Source organism: Arabidopsis lyrata (assembly GCF_000004255.2).
Source record: "Arabidopsis lyrata subsp. lyrata unplaced genomic scaffold ARALYscaffold_7, whole genome shotgun sequence".
NCBI lineage: Eukaryota > Viridiplantae > Streptophyta > Magnoliopsida > Brassicales > Brassicaceae > Arabidopsis > Arabidopsis lyrata.
This window is the reverse complement of record NW_003302549.1, coordinates 5508905-5525196: the sequence shown is the minus strand read 5'-3', so window position 1 is coordinate 5525196 and position 16292 is coordinate 5508905. Positions and strand designations below refer to the sequence as shown.

General features: G+C 34.1%; 4 protein-coding genes across 4 annotated transcripts; 1 reads left to right on the top strand and 3 right to left on the bottom strand.

Annotated features, from left to right (window-relative positions):
• Nucleotides 1–93: 93 nt before the first annotated feature.
• Nucleotides 94–1884, bottom strand: LOC9305536 (UPF0725 protein At4g28920). Its single transcript, XM_002867385.2, has 6 exons — nucleotides 1604–1884; nucleotides 1273–1404; nucleotides 986–1181; nucleotides 754–893; nucleotides 586–669; nucleotides 94–503 (listed from the first exon to the last, which is right to left on the bottom strand). The coding sequence occupies exons 1-6, from the start codon at nucleotides 1793–1795 to the stop codon at nucleotides 258–260; spliced, it is 990 nt and encodes a 329-aa protein (XP_002867431.1). The 5' UTR covers nucleotides 1796–1884; the 3' UTR covers nucleotides 94–257.
• A 3920-nt stretch (nucleotides 1885–5804) lies between these two features.
• On the bottom strand, nucleotides 5805–7610 carry LOC9303502 (UPF0725 protein At4g28920). Its single transcript, XM_021019498.1, has 6 exons — nucleotides 7254–7610; nucleotides 6939–7070; nucleotides 6676–6862; nucleotides 6454–6599; nucleotides 6286–6369; nucleotides 5805–6189 (listed from the first exon to the last, which is right to left on the bottom strand). The coding sequence occupies exons 1-6, from the start codon at nucleotides 7338–7340 to the stop codon at nucleotides 5929–5931; spliced, it is 897 nt and encodes a 298-aa protein (XP_020875157.1). The 5' UTR covers nucleotides 7341–7610; the 3' UTR covers nucleotides 5805–5928.
• Nucleotides 7611–7819: 209 nt separating this feature from the next.
• On the bottom strand, nucleotides 7820–9609 carry LOC9305535 (UPF0725 protein At4g28920). Its single transcript, XM_021019499.1, is given in 7 exon segments — nucleotides 7820–8272; nucleotides 8371–8454; nucleotides 8532–8677; nucleotides 8773–8971; nucleotides 9096–9162; nucleotides 9164–9198; nucleotides 9319–9609. Coding segments are annotated over 7 exon segments (903 nt in total). The 5' UTR covers nucleotides 9412–9609; the 3' UTR covers nucleotides 7820–7993.
• A 2138-nt stretch (nucleotides 9610–11747) lies between these two features.
• Nucleotides 11748–15012, top strand: LOC9305534 (bark storage protein A). Its single transcript, XM_021019245.1, has 5 exons — nucleotides 11748–12415; nucleotides 13054–13121; nucleotides 13255–13410; nucleotides 13778–14011; nucleotides 14449–15012. Exons 1-5 carry the CDS (start codon nucleotides 12190–12192, stop codon nucleotides 14809–14811), a joined length of 1047 nt encoding a protein of 348 aa, XP_020874904.1. The 5' UTR covers nucleotides 11748–12189; the 3' UTR covers nucleotides 14812–15012.
• The last annotated feature ends 1280 nt before the right edge of the window (nucleotides 15013–16292 follow it).

The window sequence follows — 16292 nt, the reverse complement described above, 5'->3', positions numbered from 1 at the left end:
CATCTTTCAGATTTCTAGTAACATCCAGAAGAAGTTTTCATGTTGTTTCCCTAGGCGTCCTACTGGCACTTAAATTAGTTTATAATCATCCTGTTCAATAAACAAATGTTAACTGGTAGAAGAAGAAAGCAATAATTTCAAACATTACACGCGTTGGCAACAAACAAATTATGTCTGCAATTGTTCCAACCTATTGTTTAAATAAACTAACACTCTTTTGAGTTATAAATTTAAAAAGGGACAAAGTCCAAATACATTCAACAGGATTTGTAGGCCAAACAGTCAACTTCCAGGCAAATGTGTCCCGGCATCCCATCCATGGTTCTCCTTACAATCGCTTGGTACTCCATAGGTGTACCACTCGGATCGCCATTTCCCTTGAAACTTATGTAGAAGATCGCATTGTTGGCCTTCAGAATCATATGCGGTGATGCTTCTCTGTTTTCTTGAGTTTGTACAATTATCTTCTTCATCTCAAGTGGTAGAAAATGCCTCAGGTCATTCTACAAAAACATAAACTCAAAGTTATGGCATGAATGAGAAAAACCAACAATGAAGCCACTTGAGTAAAAAGAAGGAACCTACCCCATATGCAAAAAACTTGGAGTATAATGCAAACTCAGCGTACATATGAAGCCACTCATTTCCTTGCCAGTCTGATTCTTGCAACTTTGAATCCATAAAACTTTGTGAATCAGATATCAAATACCAAACACAATAATAAACCACAAGAAGCAAAATTAACATTAATACCTCATAAAACTGCCCCCTCTTATTGCTGAGCTCTTGCTCAGTCAACCAGCTGGGCAATTTACCTTTGTAAGAATCATCAACTGCATCATCTTTCCACCTCCTCTGAGGCCCAATAAAAGTAGTCCGAGGGCCAGCAGGAACTAATAGCCAGCAATTAAAATGTATATATATACAGGGTACTAGAGAAAGATATTGGACAAACAACATGTTAGAATAGAGTGTAGTTAGTTACCTTTTAGTCTGGAAAGTTCGGTCTGCACCATAAAGGATGAGTCTTTGGGAGTAAAATCTTGGCAAACACAAGTCTGAAAATTGCAAAGTGAGTTGTTGGATGTGTCCATGGCCTCTAATGTTATGTAGTACTGGAACAACCTACCAAGCATCTCGTCGTTGTATTTGTTTATAGCAATCAATCTGAGGTTGGTTCCCTACCATATCAGCCAGCACGAAAATGTAGCCTCAGACGCAATATTAAAGTAAGGAAGAAAACAAAGGTGGTCTTGAGACAATTGTTGTTACCTTTTGAAGATTGTAACAGTGAAGTCCCAGTCTACTAAAAAGGGCGATGTCGTATGGATAGTCATACTTATCCCTGAATATGTAGGGATAAATTCCACCATCCGGAAGAGCAAAGCGATCAACATCGAAACCCTGTTCCACATTCACAATTCTTTGTTTGTATCAAAAAACCACAACTGCAAAAAGCAACAAAAGTCTCAAAGCCGATCACAGTAATTCATTCGACAGCTACAGATGAACCAAAATCCAACAATGAGCCTACGAATGGTTTCCAACCAAGAATGAACAAACCTAAGGTTTCAATCGTAATCGAAAAGAAGCAGAGATTTACGTCAGACTCTAGAACTTGTCGCCAGTACTCCTTCTCGACCGCAGGGTCAATATAATCTTCGTCGTCCCAGGAATCGCACTCAACCTTATGGATCGGAGCTGCTGAGGATGAGCTCCCTGGAAATTCCGATTTCCGTTTACGCTGCGGCGGTTCATCTCCAATCTTCGGAATCAAAATCGCAAAATCAGTCATTCTCCCCCAATTTCACCTAAACCCTAATCTCTGCAATTTTTCTGAATTTCTCCATGAATGAATGAGCCAGAGCCAATCCTTATTTAATCATTAATTTTTAACACTTACTTAAACCCCTTTATTTTCCCGACTTTTTCACACAAGACCCTTGTTTGAAAAATCGCTAGGCGCTAGTCGGGCGCTCGGCATGGGCCTAGCGATTAATCGGAAAATCGGATTAAAATCGGGGATTAATCGGGGATTAGTTTTAGGGTTATTTTAATATTTTTAAAATATATTAATCCAATATTGTAAAAATTTATGTTTTTATTACAAATTTATGATTTTTATTAAAATTTGAACACAAGTTATTGTAAAACATCACAAACTCTCCATTCAAATGATTGAATAACAAAAATAAAAAGTTTTTTTATACTTGCAATCTAAAAAATAATCGGGGTATATAAGATTAGGCGGAAAGTAATCGGATTAGGCGGAGAATAATCGGGTTACTGATTTTTTAGGGGATTAGTCATTAATCGAGGCGGATAGGGGGGGCCTAGCGATTAAGCGGGGAGTAATCGGGGCTAGGCGGGGATTTTTAGAACAGGGCACAAGACTATCACTTTTATAAACCAAAATATCATGCCCCATAGTATATAAGACAGACCCAAGACAAAAGGCTCACTCATATTATAAGGCCCAAGACAAAAGCTCTTCGTCATTTCAATTAGAACGAAAAGATTAAATATTTTTCAAATCACTCCATCTAAAAATGAATTGAGAATGTAAAAAAAAAAAAAAAAAAAAACAATATGAATAGAGACTGCGTGCACTAAAAAACATATATATATATATATATATATATAAAAATAAATGAAATCTATTTTTTTTTTTAAGTTTGAAATATTAAATAGAGAACTTGATACATGAACTAGTTTCTTAAGATGCTTTGACTTTTCTAAAATCAAATTAGAAGAAATAATCTATTTTAACTTTCAAAAACTAAACCAATATGTATAAAGTAATACCTTTAGTTTACAAGTGAATTAAGCTTCATTGAAAAATCAATAAAATGGCTACAAATATATTTTTTCCTCCTAAATTGACATGCTTTTTTTTTTTGTACAAAAAAATTGACATGTTAAGACTAAAGATGAAATTGGACATTGGAAATTTGAATATTATAAAATAAAATTATCTTATGTTATAAAATTTTAATGGCATGAAAATATGTTACTGATATAAAAATAAAAAAATGAAAACAAACATGATTAATAATATTGAAAAGCTACAACATGAATAAATATATACTTTGATTGACTCATAAGCAATACAGTTACATGGTTTTTTTTTTATGATTTCTAATGCTATAATTCATAGTTTTATAAGTTTGAAAAATAAATAAAAAAGCGTCATTAACAATTACAATTCCAAGGATAAATAGACTTGTTTCTCTCTTTTTAATCGTCATATTAAATACCAGAAGATGTTGATATTGGTTTCATATTTGCTGGAAGAGCAGAATTGAGTGTGGATGCCCAAAATTTATTTATATCAGATACCTTCGGAACTCTATGCTTGATGATCATAGAGAATTCTGCAAAAGATGAAGAAATCAACATCGGAGCTGCGGCTATCCAAGGTTATAATTTAGGTTATGACATTAAAGCAAAACTTGTTTATTTACAATATCAAAATTGTAATTTTTAGATAGAGATTCTCCACTTATTTGGTTTGTTCAATTGGGATTAGGCTTACAACTTTTGTGACCAATTAAATTTGGACAACTCATTTAGTACTTATTAACCTTTTTGTGTTTTGCTAATTTATTGAAACATAACAAATGTGAAATTGTCTAAATAGCACATGTGAGATTAGGATTTAAAACCTATATCAAAAATAAGAAAAAAATTTAGAAAAAAAATCGATTTCGATATTGGTTTCGTATTTGCTGGAGGAGCAGAATTGAATGTGGATGCCCGAAGTTTATTCGTAGCAGACACCTCTGAAACTCTATGCTTCGGGATCAGGGAGAATTCTCCAAACGACCAAACAATCCTAATCGGAGCTGTGGGTATGCAAGGTTATAATCTAGGTTATGACATCAAAGCACAACTTGTTTATTTACAATATAAAAATTGTAAGTTTTAGAAGATGATTGATACGTGTTATCCTTTTATATTTTAAGAATAATTCAAATATAAATCTGTAAGATTTTAAATCATATAAATATAAGTTTATATTAAATGTATTTGTTAAATATGTTTAAAATTATTAATTATGATGAAAGGATAAATGTTGAATTTTCTACAACAAGTTTTGATTTTCCAAACTACTTTTAGTGTTTGCTTTTTTTATTGTTTAAAGTTAGGTTTTGGTTATTTATAAGTTTTTAAAAGAAAAAAACTACTTTCATGTATAGAATATCTAAACGTGAGAAGTAGGAAATCATTATCTTTGTTGATCAAACGAAAGAAATTATGGAAATAAAATTCCGGAAACAGAGGATTAAAATTAGATAGCTTGGGTAAGAAGAAAGATAGAGTTGTCTAGGATGTAAATGCAATCATAGTCATTGTTTGAGGCTTTAACTGCATGTAGATTTGAATTTGTATGAAGCTTCTTTGTATCACTTTAACTGCATGTAGATTTGAATTTGTATTCTCCTTCTCCTCATCATCATCCGCTTCCTCGCCACCACTGCGGCCTCAAGGAAGATTGAAGACAGTGCATTCGAGGAGGTGAAAGCGATGACTGCAGCCACTTTAAGAGATCCCCGATGGTCTCCTCCGGATACGACATTCAGAGAGCGATGGACGAATCTTGGAACAGCCTTGATTCCCCCTGTAACCACCGTCCGTGTACCCTGATCTTTCCCCCAAGAACATCTTTAAAGAGTGGACAGGTGCATTTATCGGAGCAGATAAGGAGCAGCTTCCCATGACTCTCTTTCTTCCCTCTTCGGAAGACCCCTCACCGTCTCCCACATACAAAATCGCCGCCGCCTATCACATTGTTCCAAAGAAACTCCTCCTCGCCGACTTGCTCTCAATGGAAGTGAACTCCCGTCTCCCAACCCTAGTCCCAGGAGCCTCCATCATCGTTACCAACAATTTACCTCTTGAGCTTAACGGTGTTCGGGTAACGGATCCCCAAGTGTTCGTATCGAAGTCCATTGTTATTCATCGGATTGCGTCTCCACTGGATTTCACCACCGTAACGGAGGATTTTGGCGGAGGAGAAACCGCTTCTTGGTTTTCTTGGCTTTTCATTATTGTTATTCCCGTCATTAAGAAACTGAATCTTTATCGTTTCTTGGTTTTCTTGGTTTTAGTTTCTTGGGTGTGTCAGTCTTGAGTGTACTACAATAAAGAGAATATATTCAAAACTCGGGTTCTATGTGAGTTTCGTCCATAACCTTGGATCAGAACTCGAATAGAGAGAAAATGATTGTTACTACTTGTCCAAATCAGAGATGTTATTATCATGAAATTTTTTTTTTTTTTTTTTTTAATGACGCTTCTGTTGCTCAAAGCTTGCTCAGCGTTATTCTATTAGTTATGAAAGCAAACTAAAATAAATATTATTGACCATGACAAAACAACTCTTGGACTTTTTCATACTGTCAGCTTCGAGGCTGAAAGGTTTGATAGGACATCTCTGAAAAGAACAAACCTTCCATTGTTTAAAACATAAAGCTTCCCACATGCAAAGTTTCCAGATTAGCTTAAAACAAACAAGTCTCATTTGACTCTTATATTTTCTATTTAGAAAAAAAAAAGTTGCAGAAAAATACAAAGAAAAAAAATAACTCCTATTGAAAAATATTTAGTGTTTTTACGTCAAAGGTTTATGTATTGTTTGTCCTATTCTTTGGTCCTTTTTCTTTTTTATGAAAGAGTAATAACACTAGTGAATTAGAAAACATATTATGAACAAAAAACTAGTGAATTAGAAACAATCATGCATAAATATGGATTTGGGAAGTCATGCTAATTGCTAAAAGTTTGATTAATTTTTAGCAATTAATCATAAAAATTCTACACTTTTATGGTGCTAAATTCTTGAAACCATAAGTAAAACTAGTAAAAAAATATCATCACCACTACCAATCCAAAGACAAACTTCACAACGTTAACACCAAAAAATCCTCAAGTTGGCTGGGATTCTAAGCCCGCCCGAGACTGAACTTCTAGACGAATATGTCCCGGTGTCCCATCCATGGTTTTCCGTACTATTGCTTGGTACTCGACGTCACTCGGATGATCACTATTGCCTTTGAAACTCATGTAGAAGATGGCGTTGTTGGCCTTGAGCTTTAAGTGTGGGGACTCTTCACCGCTTTCCCGAGTATGTACAATTACCTTCTTGATCTTCAGTGGTAGAAAACGCCTCAGAATCGTGTTCTTCATCTGAACAAAAAAACATATATTGCATTTGGTTAGTGAAGGCAAACACCTATCAATGTTCTTCACGTCTTTTTAGTTTGAAAAGGTAAAAGAACATACCGCATATCCTCTCCAGTTCAAGGACAATGCAAACTCAGCATAAAGATGAAGCCATTCATTTCCTAGTAAGTCAGATTCTTGCAACTGTGATGCATATATACCATGCCATGAATCATCATCCAATCAAAAACCAATAAACAAGATTTAAGTAAAATTCACCAAAAATACCTCATAGTATTGCCCCTTATCATTAGCTGCAGCTAGCTCCTCCTTTGTCAACCAGTTAGGCATTTCACTTTTGTAGAAATCATCTACCACCTCATCTTCCCATCTCCTCTGAGGCCCAATAGAAGTAGTCCGAGGCCCTGTAGGAACTAAACACCTAACGAGTAAAGCAGAGGAAGTAAAGACGACATGACAATAACAATATTGTTCAGATACTACACATACCTTTTAATCTGGAAATCTCTGTTTGTACCATAAAGTATCCATGTTCCCAAGTTTTACCCTCCCGTACGCACGTTTGAAAAGTGCATGGAGAGTTGGTATATGTGTCTACTGCCTCCAACGTTATGTAGTACCCAAAAAACAACTCAGTGTTGTATTTGTGAATGTCGATTAATTTGAGGTTAGTTCCCTGTAAAAGATCAAGCACCCATGCGTTGACAAAGAGAATCACTAGCCACAAAGAGATGAGACAATCTTGTTGTTACCTTGTGAAGATTGTAACAGTGAAGTCCCAATCTACCATAAAGTTCGATGTCATGTGTATAACCATACTCATCATTCAATTGAAAGGGTTTTATCCGAGCATATGAATTGTGAAAGTAATCAACATCGAAACCCTGTCCACGTCCACAATTCCAAGATTGTATCAATAAGCATAACCCAAAATTGAAAAATGATCAACATAATCAATGCTCTTAACCTAGATGAAATATCCTAGGGTTCGTTCATCCACAAATCAATCGAATTATGATATAAGCAACTTAGAGAGAGAGAGAGAGAGAGAGAGAGAGAGGTGTTACGTCGGACTCTTGAACTTGGCGTAGATACTCTTGCGCTTCTTCGGGGTCTATTTCTTCATCCTCACTCCAGATATCGTCATCTGACATTCTCCCCAATTTAACCTAATCTCTTGAAATTTCTGAAATCTATTCGTCCAATTTTTATTTTTCTACTATTCAGACTTACATTTATACCTATTTACTTTTCCGATTTTCCTAGAAGAACAGTTTCCTTTATTATCTTAGCTTTTTATTTCTAACATGTGAAGAATTAAAAAAACAAAGTTACGGAAACAGAGGATACGAGGGTAGCAACTACAGTGGATTACAAAAAGTTAGCTTGAGTAAGAAGAAAGATATAGTGCCAAATAACATATTTTGGACATAAGCAGAACGATCACTTCTCTGTTTTTCTTTCTTGAATGATTGAATCGGATCTCTTGGTACGATAATACAACTCTAAATATTATTCTCTCAGCTTCAACTTCTCATGAATATCATATATGTTTTATTACTCTTCAAATATCCAAATGAAAAAAAAAAAAAATGATAGAAAAAATCTATTTTTGGTGATTCCATACTTGTCTTGATTGATATCAGAATATTGAGAACAAGTAATCACAAGTAGAAGAAAAGCTTTAAAGAGAGGAAGAAGAAGATACTTGTAATCACAGAATAATCGTCATCAAAGGACTTGAAGTCAACCCTACGGTAACTTTTTATTGAGCAGCAGAGGATGAGCATTCCGGTTCAGGTTCACTCTAGGGCGGTTTATCCTCCCCAATCAGATCGCTTGGTATGCCTTCCCAAGAGTCAACTTCTAGACGAATGTGTCCCGGTTTTCCATCCATGGTTTTCCGTACTATTGCTTGGTACTCGTAATGCTTACCACTCGGATGATCACCACTGCCCTTGAAACTCATGTAGAAGATAGCATTGTCGGCCTTGAGCTTCAGGTGCGGCGACTCTTCACAGCTTTTCCGAGTCTGTACAATTACATACTTGATCTTTAATGGTAGAAAACTCCTCACCAGCGAGCTCTTCATAGGAAACAAAATACATTGCATTTGGTTAGTGAAGAGAAGTGGAGGCAAACATCACGTACATCTTTCGAGAAAAAAGGTAAAAGAACATATACCGCATGCCATTTCCAGTTCGAGTACAATGCAATCTCAGCATACAGATGAAGCCACTCATTTTCTAGAAATTCTGATTCTTGCACCTGTGATGCTTACATATTGTGAATCATCAATGGAAAACTATTGCATGCTATTCAAAAGCAGATTACGCAAAATTTACCACATAGTATTCATCCTTGGCTGCAGCCAGCATATCGTTTGTCAACCACTTAGGCAGTTTACCTTTGTAGTAAACATCGATGGCCTCCTCTTCCCATCCCCATATCCACCCACGTCCAATAGAAGTATTATGAGGGCCAGTAGGAACTAATTAAACACCAGAACACCCAAACGATAAATAAAAGCTAAACCGGAGGAAGATACATGACCTAACAACAACAATGTTCAGATACTACACATACCTTTTAATCTGGCAATATTTGTCTGTACGACAAGGTATCCATGTTCCGAAGTTTGACCCACCTCACGTACGTACGTTTGAAAAGTGCATGGAGAGTTGTTGTGTGTGTCCATTGCCTCCAACGTTAGGTAGTACCCACAAGTTAACGCAATGTCCAGAGTGTTGTACTTGGGAATGCACAAGAGTTTGAGGTTGGTTCCCTAAAAGTAGAGACAGAATTCAAACATTAAAAAAAGAAGGAACTACGTCACGAAGAAATCACTAAAAACTATCACAAACAAAAAACAAAAAAAAATAAAAACATGAGAGATATTGTTTATTTACCTTGTGAAGAAGATTGTAACAGTGAAGTCCCAATCTTCCAAAAAGTTCGACGTCATATGTATATCTAAAGCATAGCATATCTAAAGCAATCAACATCGAAACCCTATCCACATTCACAATTCCAAGATTGTATCATCAGACTAAACCCAAATTTTGAAAAGCACCAATCAATCTAATTATGATGAAAGCAACTTAGAAAGAGAGAGAGGGAGAGAGGTGTTACATCGGACTCTTCAACTTGCCGTCTATACTCCTTTTCTTCTTCAGGGTCCATTTCTGTATCCCAATCACTCTCGCTACTATCGTTCTCCGACATTCTCCCCAAACCCCAGTTTAACCTGAACCCTATTTTTTTGGAAATTCCTCAAATCTATATGTTCGAACAAGGTAGCAAACATGCTCTTCGAGACTCTATATATAAAGGAGGAACTTGGTGACTGGGATCACCACATGGCGTTTTACTATTCACTCACTCCCCTCCTATAAATATAAATTTATCCCAACAAATTAATGAGATGATAATTATTCTATATACTCTTAAGATAATAAATCATTTGAAATTTCATACAATTTTTGGGATTTTTTTAAAAAATTTGATATGATTTTTTTTTCCTTCTAAAAGTTTAGCTATATAGAAACATATTTACTTTACCACAATTTGTAAACTTTCGTTTTCTAACTTCTCATTTAATAATAATATTCATTGGGATAGACATATATACCACTAAAAATCAAAAATTAATTAAAATTTTTAATTTCTAATTTACTTTTCTCTAGATAAAAGTTCATTGGACTCTTTTATAACTAGCCTAAAAAATAAGGATGCATAAGCATTTTGTTTCATCACAATCTATAAAATCATCACTCCTAATATATCTCCTTTAATGATTTATTAGGATTATATCTTATACCAAAATTAAAAATAAAAAAAAATTCTCTGACTTTTTTGAATATAAAGATTTAAAATTGAATAAGCTTTAGCAATTAACTAAACAAGAAAGGGATCCATGTAAGAACATATTCGTGGATCACAATTTAAAACATGATCTCTGGCCCCTGTCAAATATTAACTATATTAATTTATAATTTATTAATTTATATGTAATATAGTTCGTTGAAAACTAGTAATATATAAAATTTCAATGAAAAAAAACTATATTAATGTTTTATATACGACGTTTGCGCTAACTGCAATAAGAACCTAATTCAGAAATAGGGAACCAAAAGAAAAAAGTTAAGGAGCTAGACCAGGTCAGTGTCTGGACTGAGACCATATGTCATGTCTTAAGGAGATTTGCACCCTCAGATTGACGACAAAAAAATCATACATCATGTACGTCAAGATACTTATGCCCTCAGGTTGCCTACAGTAATCATAGTGTATAGCTATAGGCCACGAGTCGGAGTCACCATGAACCTTGTTCTGCATGCATGTATGGTCTACGAACTCTAATATAATGGAGATCATGAGAGGATAATGGAGATCATCAATTGTTAGGATAAAGAAAGAAAGATGTAGAGATTACGTCTGACTCTCGAACTTGCCACTCGATCGTATTCCTCCTCGACCACAGGATCAATGTAATCGTCATCACAGGGATTGTACTCAAAACTTTTTACTAGGGCAACGGTGGATGATGAGCATTGCAGTTTCTGTTCACACTCCGGTGATTCATCCCTAGTCTCGGAAATTCTCAACAATCTCGCTCAAACCCTAATCTCTGGGACCAGAGCTAAGGGTTCAACAAGGAAGGAAATATCACAATTTATTGACTAGGATTGAGTGGGAGCCTTGCCCCACTCAAATGCCTCAAACTATACTCTTATTTTCATTATTACGTCTAACATGTGAAAATTTTTTTTTAAAAAAAAAGTTACGGAAACAGAGGAAAAAACAGAGGAGACTAGCAAGTAGCAACTACAGAGGATTACAAAAAGATAGCTTGAGTAAGAAGAAAGATATAGTGCCAAATAACATATTTGGGACATAAGCAGAACTAAAGTCCTTAACACTAAAGTTTATCAAGTGGCGTCAATGCAAGGTTATGAAAAAGTTTTAAGAAGAGGAGAAATGTATGTGGTTTATTGGTTCTCTTAGTTTTGCATTAAGGATCATTTCTCTGTTTTTCTTTCTTAAATGATTGTATCGGATCTCTTGGTACGATTATACAACTCTAAATAGTATCCTCTCAGCTTCAATCATGAAAATCATATATGTTTTATTACTCTTCAAAAATAAAAAAAAAATAAAAAAAAGAAACAACCAGATTTGAAACTACATTTAAGTGTAGGTTCTTTAAAATTGATACAAACTCTATGATATATGCAGCCAGAAAATTACTACAGAAAGTTTTGTATTCTAATTTTATCGACATATAATTAACGTATCTTTCCAACAACTCCATCATAAAGTTTAATATTTTATCGCATGATAGAGTGTGTCCAACAACCCTATATCTTAATTTATGTCTACGACCACAATTGTTATTTTGATTTTTGTCAATATCAGACTAATTAAAAATTAGGTACAGTATTAGTGATTGTGACAAATTATTTTTGTCACGTCAACAAAGTTCTATGTTCTATTTTTATTTTTTTGGTTAAACTTGCATGAGAATGTAAAATACACAGTAGTCTTAAAATATAAACGAAGGCTCACATCAAAATGTAGTAAAATATAACACCATATCAGAACCAGACCCAATTGGAAGTCTAAACCCCAAGTCAACATCGCTGTGTTATTGTCTCACAAACGAAAGCCGACGTAAAAGAACAATGGCCTCGATCAAACGACATGCAAGTTGATTCAAGTTCACCCTCAGCGATCAAACCGCTTATGTTATTTTTTCTTTTCCAGTATATAGATTAGATGAATTAATGATTGACACTTTATTATTTTAGAATTAATAAAAAATAACTTCCTGCCAAAAATGATATTTTAAACAGACTAATTATACTCATATATAAACGTCCATGCTTATCACGTGTGTATTATTGTATTTGTATGGCATTTGCATGTATATAAATATGAGACTCACGATAAGCATATTATACAAAGGGTAATTAAGAGAGAGTTAAAGAGCGAGACGAAGTTATGGGATACTTCTTGATAGGTTTTCTTGTGGTTGTCTTGTCCGTGGGAAATGTTATTGAAGAAGCAAATGGTGAAATACCTCGAACCATATTGGGCAAAATAGAGAGGATTAATCAAAAAGGTCCTTATTTAGGGATTGTAGCTCCAAACAACTATGAACTTAACCCTCTTCTCGGTTCTAAAGCCTATGTCCCATCTTCTTCGTTGCCCTTCATCGATTTCGCAGGTTAATATTTTTTGTTGTCATTCATTTTGAAATTCTATATGATGGATGTTATTAAAATCGAACTTGTTCATCGGATGAAATCACACAATCATATTTTTCTTGTATATGAGGTCTGTGGGAGTTTTGTGGCGTATACATAGATTATTTACAGGGCCGGCCCAAGTTCTTTTGCTGCCTAAAGCAAAAATGTGTTTGACCCATTTAGAAATATCTGTTGGAAGAAAAAAATATAAATTTTAACAAAAACTAGACTCAAACCCAGCACGTAGAACATGACAAATAGTGGCATTGACCACTATACCACCAACAATTTTGAAATATGATGCCCCAAATTTTGTTAATAAATTCTGATGCCTAAAGCCCTAGCTTTACCAGCTTTAGCTTCGGGCCGGGCCTGATTATTTACATGGTCCAAGAGATTACAAAACAAACATTTTTTAAAGCTATTTATAATCATGGTTGTTTTTTAGCTTAGGTTTGTGAATTTCTTTTCTCGATACTTCATGATAACAAGATATCTCAAGCTTAATTTTTCTCTTTCTCTTAGAGAGATTTTCATCTGGAACCTATATAAATTGATTTTTTTTTTTTTTGATAAAATGATTTGATTTGGTTTATTCCCTCTTTAAATCATGCAGGTCGAAAATTCCGATTTGGAAAATTATCAAAACAACCAGTGGTAATAGTGATGTCGGGATTAGGAATGGTACGTTTTCTATATATATATGGAAAATAATCTGAATGTATTATATATGTCTCTCACCAAATACAAAGTTTTTCCCATATATATGAATACTTTAATTTAGGGTTTATATAATAATATAAATGCATAAAAACAGGTGAATGCAGGAGTAACAACACAATTACTGGTGAGCCTCTTTAGGCTGAAAGGAGTTTTGCATTATGGAATCGCTGGAAACGCAGATATTAACCTTGAGATTGGTGACGTCACTATTCCTCAATATTGGGCACACTCTGGCCTTTGGAATTGGCAGGTACGTAACGTAGGCTTGGTTATTGACTTTGACCAATACCAACGTAACCAATTATGATAAGGTTTAATAAAACAAAACATTTACGATATTTATGTGAGTATACCGTATAAGTTTATATAATTGTTAACTCTTAAACTTGTGGTCACCATTGTAGATGCTCTTAAGATACTATGAACAGGTTTTATGATATAGTATCGTGAGATCTGTCCAAATCGTATCCTTCGCATGCACATGTTCAAAATCTACCATGATAATGTCAATAACAATTTAATGTTAGCTAGTGGTACAATTGGTTATGGACACAAATAATTTTGATGGTTGCATACATTTCGATAAATAATTATATTTTACAATATTTTGAATGCAGAGGTATGGAGATGGGATTGACAACGAATTAGCTCTCGAATCCGGTGGTGACTATACTCGGGAAGTTGGTTATCTCCAGTTTTCCAAATATAGTAACCGAACCGATAACTTGCTTAATCGAGTTTGGTATCAACCGGAAGAAATCTTTCCGGTCACCGGAACTCCTGAAGAGCGGCAACATGTGTTCTGGATTCCCGTTGACAAGTCCTACTTGAAACTTGCACGCAAACTCGAGGTTTGACCAAACTGACCCATACCTAATATATTTTGCATGCAAGTTGAATTTCGTTTCGCCAAATATTCACAACACGTTAATTAGTCCATTACGTATCAATATATTTGACTAACATTTTAAAATGTTTTTATAATCAATAATAATAATATACTAGATTATAAACTAACAACTATATTGTATAGAAAAATTATATCCAAATTCCAAAAAAAAGAAAACGAAAATGTAGTAAAATATACGTATTACATAGATAGTTCTTAGATTTCTTATCAATATTTTTCGTCGCCAGATTTCTTCTATATTATACTCATCAATATAAAATTAAAGTTCAATTATTTTGCCAAAAACGATTAAAAATTAAATAAAGTTTAATTATTTGGTTATATTTAATTAATGCAATTATTGAGTCTTGTTTACGTGGAAACATCCAACCAAAACAGGACACGAAGCTACCGCAGTGCGTGAACACCACATGCCTCCCTCGACCACCGAAGGTCACTATCGTTAAACGTGGAATGAGTGCAAGTGTTTTCATCGACAACGCAGCTTACCGGACTTTCCTCAACTCCAAGTTTAACGCCACCGCCGTTGAAATGGAGAGCGCCGCCGTGGCTCTCATTTCCCACCAACAAAACCTCCCTTTCATTGTCATCCGTGCACTCTCCGATCTAGCTGGAGGCGGTTCCGACGTGTCCAACGAGGCCAGCATATTCAGCAGCCTCGCCGCGGAAAACTCCGTCGATATTCTCGTTAAGTTCGTTGCTTTGTTGCCTCCGCACGGAAGCAAGATTCAATCAGAATGATAAATTTGGATTAAGACTTTCGAGCGTGGAATAAGAGCATGTAACGGGAAAAGTAAGATGTATTATCTATGAGAACGCGATAAAATATGTGTCTAAAGTCTAAACCAAATAATGCGTACGTTCTTTTTAATAATAAAAGCTGTGTATTGTTCATTGGTATTATTATTGAAGTGTTGATTGGTAACGACTGTTAATTTTTGCTATAAAGATTTTGACTGTATAAATTACGATTTTAATTTTAAAAAAAAAAAAATTACGATTATAAATAACCATCAAATATGTAAGAAAATAGACCTTAAAAAAACAAGAAAAAAATTTAATTGTAAATCAAGTGAAAATTTTCAGGAATTAATTAATTTTTGAATGTTATAAGAGTTATGAGAAAAAAAACTATAAGCTTTTAATTTATTCATTTTTAAAGTCTCATTTAGGTGACTTTAAAAAAAATTGAAAGCAAAGAGTAAAAAATAAAAAAGAGACTTTGAAGGGTTTAAAATTTATTAAAGCCAAAAAAGCTTGATTGAGAAAAAACACTTTTAAAACTTTTAAAAAAATTTTAAATTCTTAAAAGCCTCATCCAATCACCCCGAAAATCTTTTCTTTAATTTATTTTATATAGAAGGTACTGCCGATTACTTCAATGTCAAACATATACATCAGTTTTATGCTGTAGTAAGTTATTTAAGGAGTATTCAATAGTACTTCTTACAAAAATTTGAGAGCGGTTACAAGAAGACTTTTAAAAGTTTCATGAGCGCAATTCTAAAAAAGGTTATGTATTTTTAGGAAACCAAAACATTTTTTGGGTTTGAGTACTTATTCTTCAAAAAAAAAATTGTAAAAGGAATAATCGAGTTTTAAACCGAGATAAATGTTAAAATATAAGACATACTCCCTCCGTTTCATAATATAAGTCGTTTTAGCTTTAAGCACGCAGATTAAAAAGATCTACTTTTAAAAAGTTTAGCCAATCACAATAGAGACTGCATAATATAAATAATTATAAAATATTAAAATAATATATAATTTGCATAGGAATTTGAAAATGACTTATATTGTGAAACAAAATTTTTTCTCCAAAACGACTTATATTATGAAACAGAGGGAGTATAATACACGATACATTAGTTTTGTTTTCTGAAATACCACACTTAAGAAGACCTCTTGAAGCTATCACCTTCTTCAAAATTTCCTAATAGCTTACAGAATCAAGCGTATGAGGGGTTTAAGAAGGCTTTGGATGACTTTACCATTTTTTTCCTTTTGATCAAAACTTTTACCATTTATATTTGAAACAACAATGGGCCTGCTGTTTGATATGGACCGAGTCATAGCCTGCATATTACCAACTATGAATTACTTCATGAATATAATCCAAAATGTCATTTAAAATTGGCCCACAATATTATTGACTCGTTAGTGTCACCAATTTCAAATTTGAATGTAAACATTGCGTATGAAATGTATATAGTTTTAAAAAT

Excerpts from the sequence above, each read along its gene's own strand:
- LOC9305534 (XM_021019245.1), top strand. The coding sequence starts at position 12,190 with ATGGGATACTTCTTGATAGGTTTTCTTGTGGTTGTCTTGTCCGTGGGA. Across the intron at positions 13,411-13,777 it reads CTGGCCTTTGGAATTGGCAG|AGGTATGGAGATGGGATTGA; the intron begins GTACGTAACGTA and ends TTTTGAATGCAG. Across the intron at positions 14,012-14,448 it reads AACTTGCACGCAAACTCGAG|GACACGAAGCTACCGCAGTG; the intron begins GTTTGACCAAAC and ends CAACCAAAACAG.
- LOC9305536 (XM_002867385.2), bottom strand. The coding sequence starts at position 1,795 with ATGACTGATTTTGCGATTTTGATTCCGAAGATTGGAGATGAACCGCCG. Across the intron at positions 1,405-1,603 it reads GACAAGTTCTAGAGTCTGAC|GGTTTCGATGTTGATCGCTT; the intron begins GTAAATCTCTGC and ends AATGTGGAACAG. Across the intron at positions 894-985 it reads CGAACTTTCCAGACTAAAAG|TTCCTGCTGGCCCTCGGACT; the intron begins GTAACTAACTAC and ends GCTGGCTATTAG.
- LOC9303502 (XM_021019498.1), bottom strand. The coding sequence starts at position 7,340 with ATGTCAGATGACGATATCTGGAGTGAGGATGAAGAAATAGACCCCGAA. Across the intron at positions 7,071-7,253 it reads GCCAAGTTCAAGAGTCCGAC|GGTTTCGATGTTGATTACTT; the intron begins GTAACACCTCTC and ends GGACGTGGACAG. Across the intron at positions 6,190-6,285 it reads TGAACTGGAGAGGATATGCG|ATGAAGAACACGATTCTGAG; the intron begins GTATGTTCTTTT and ends TTTTTTGTTCAG.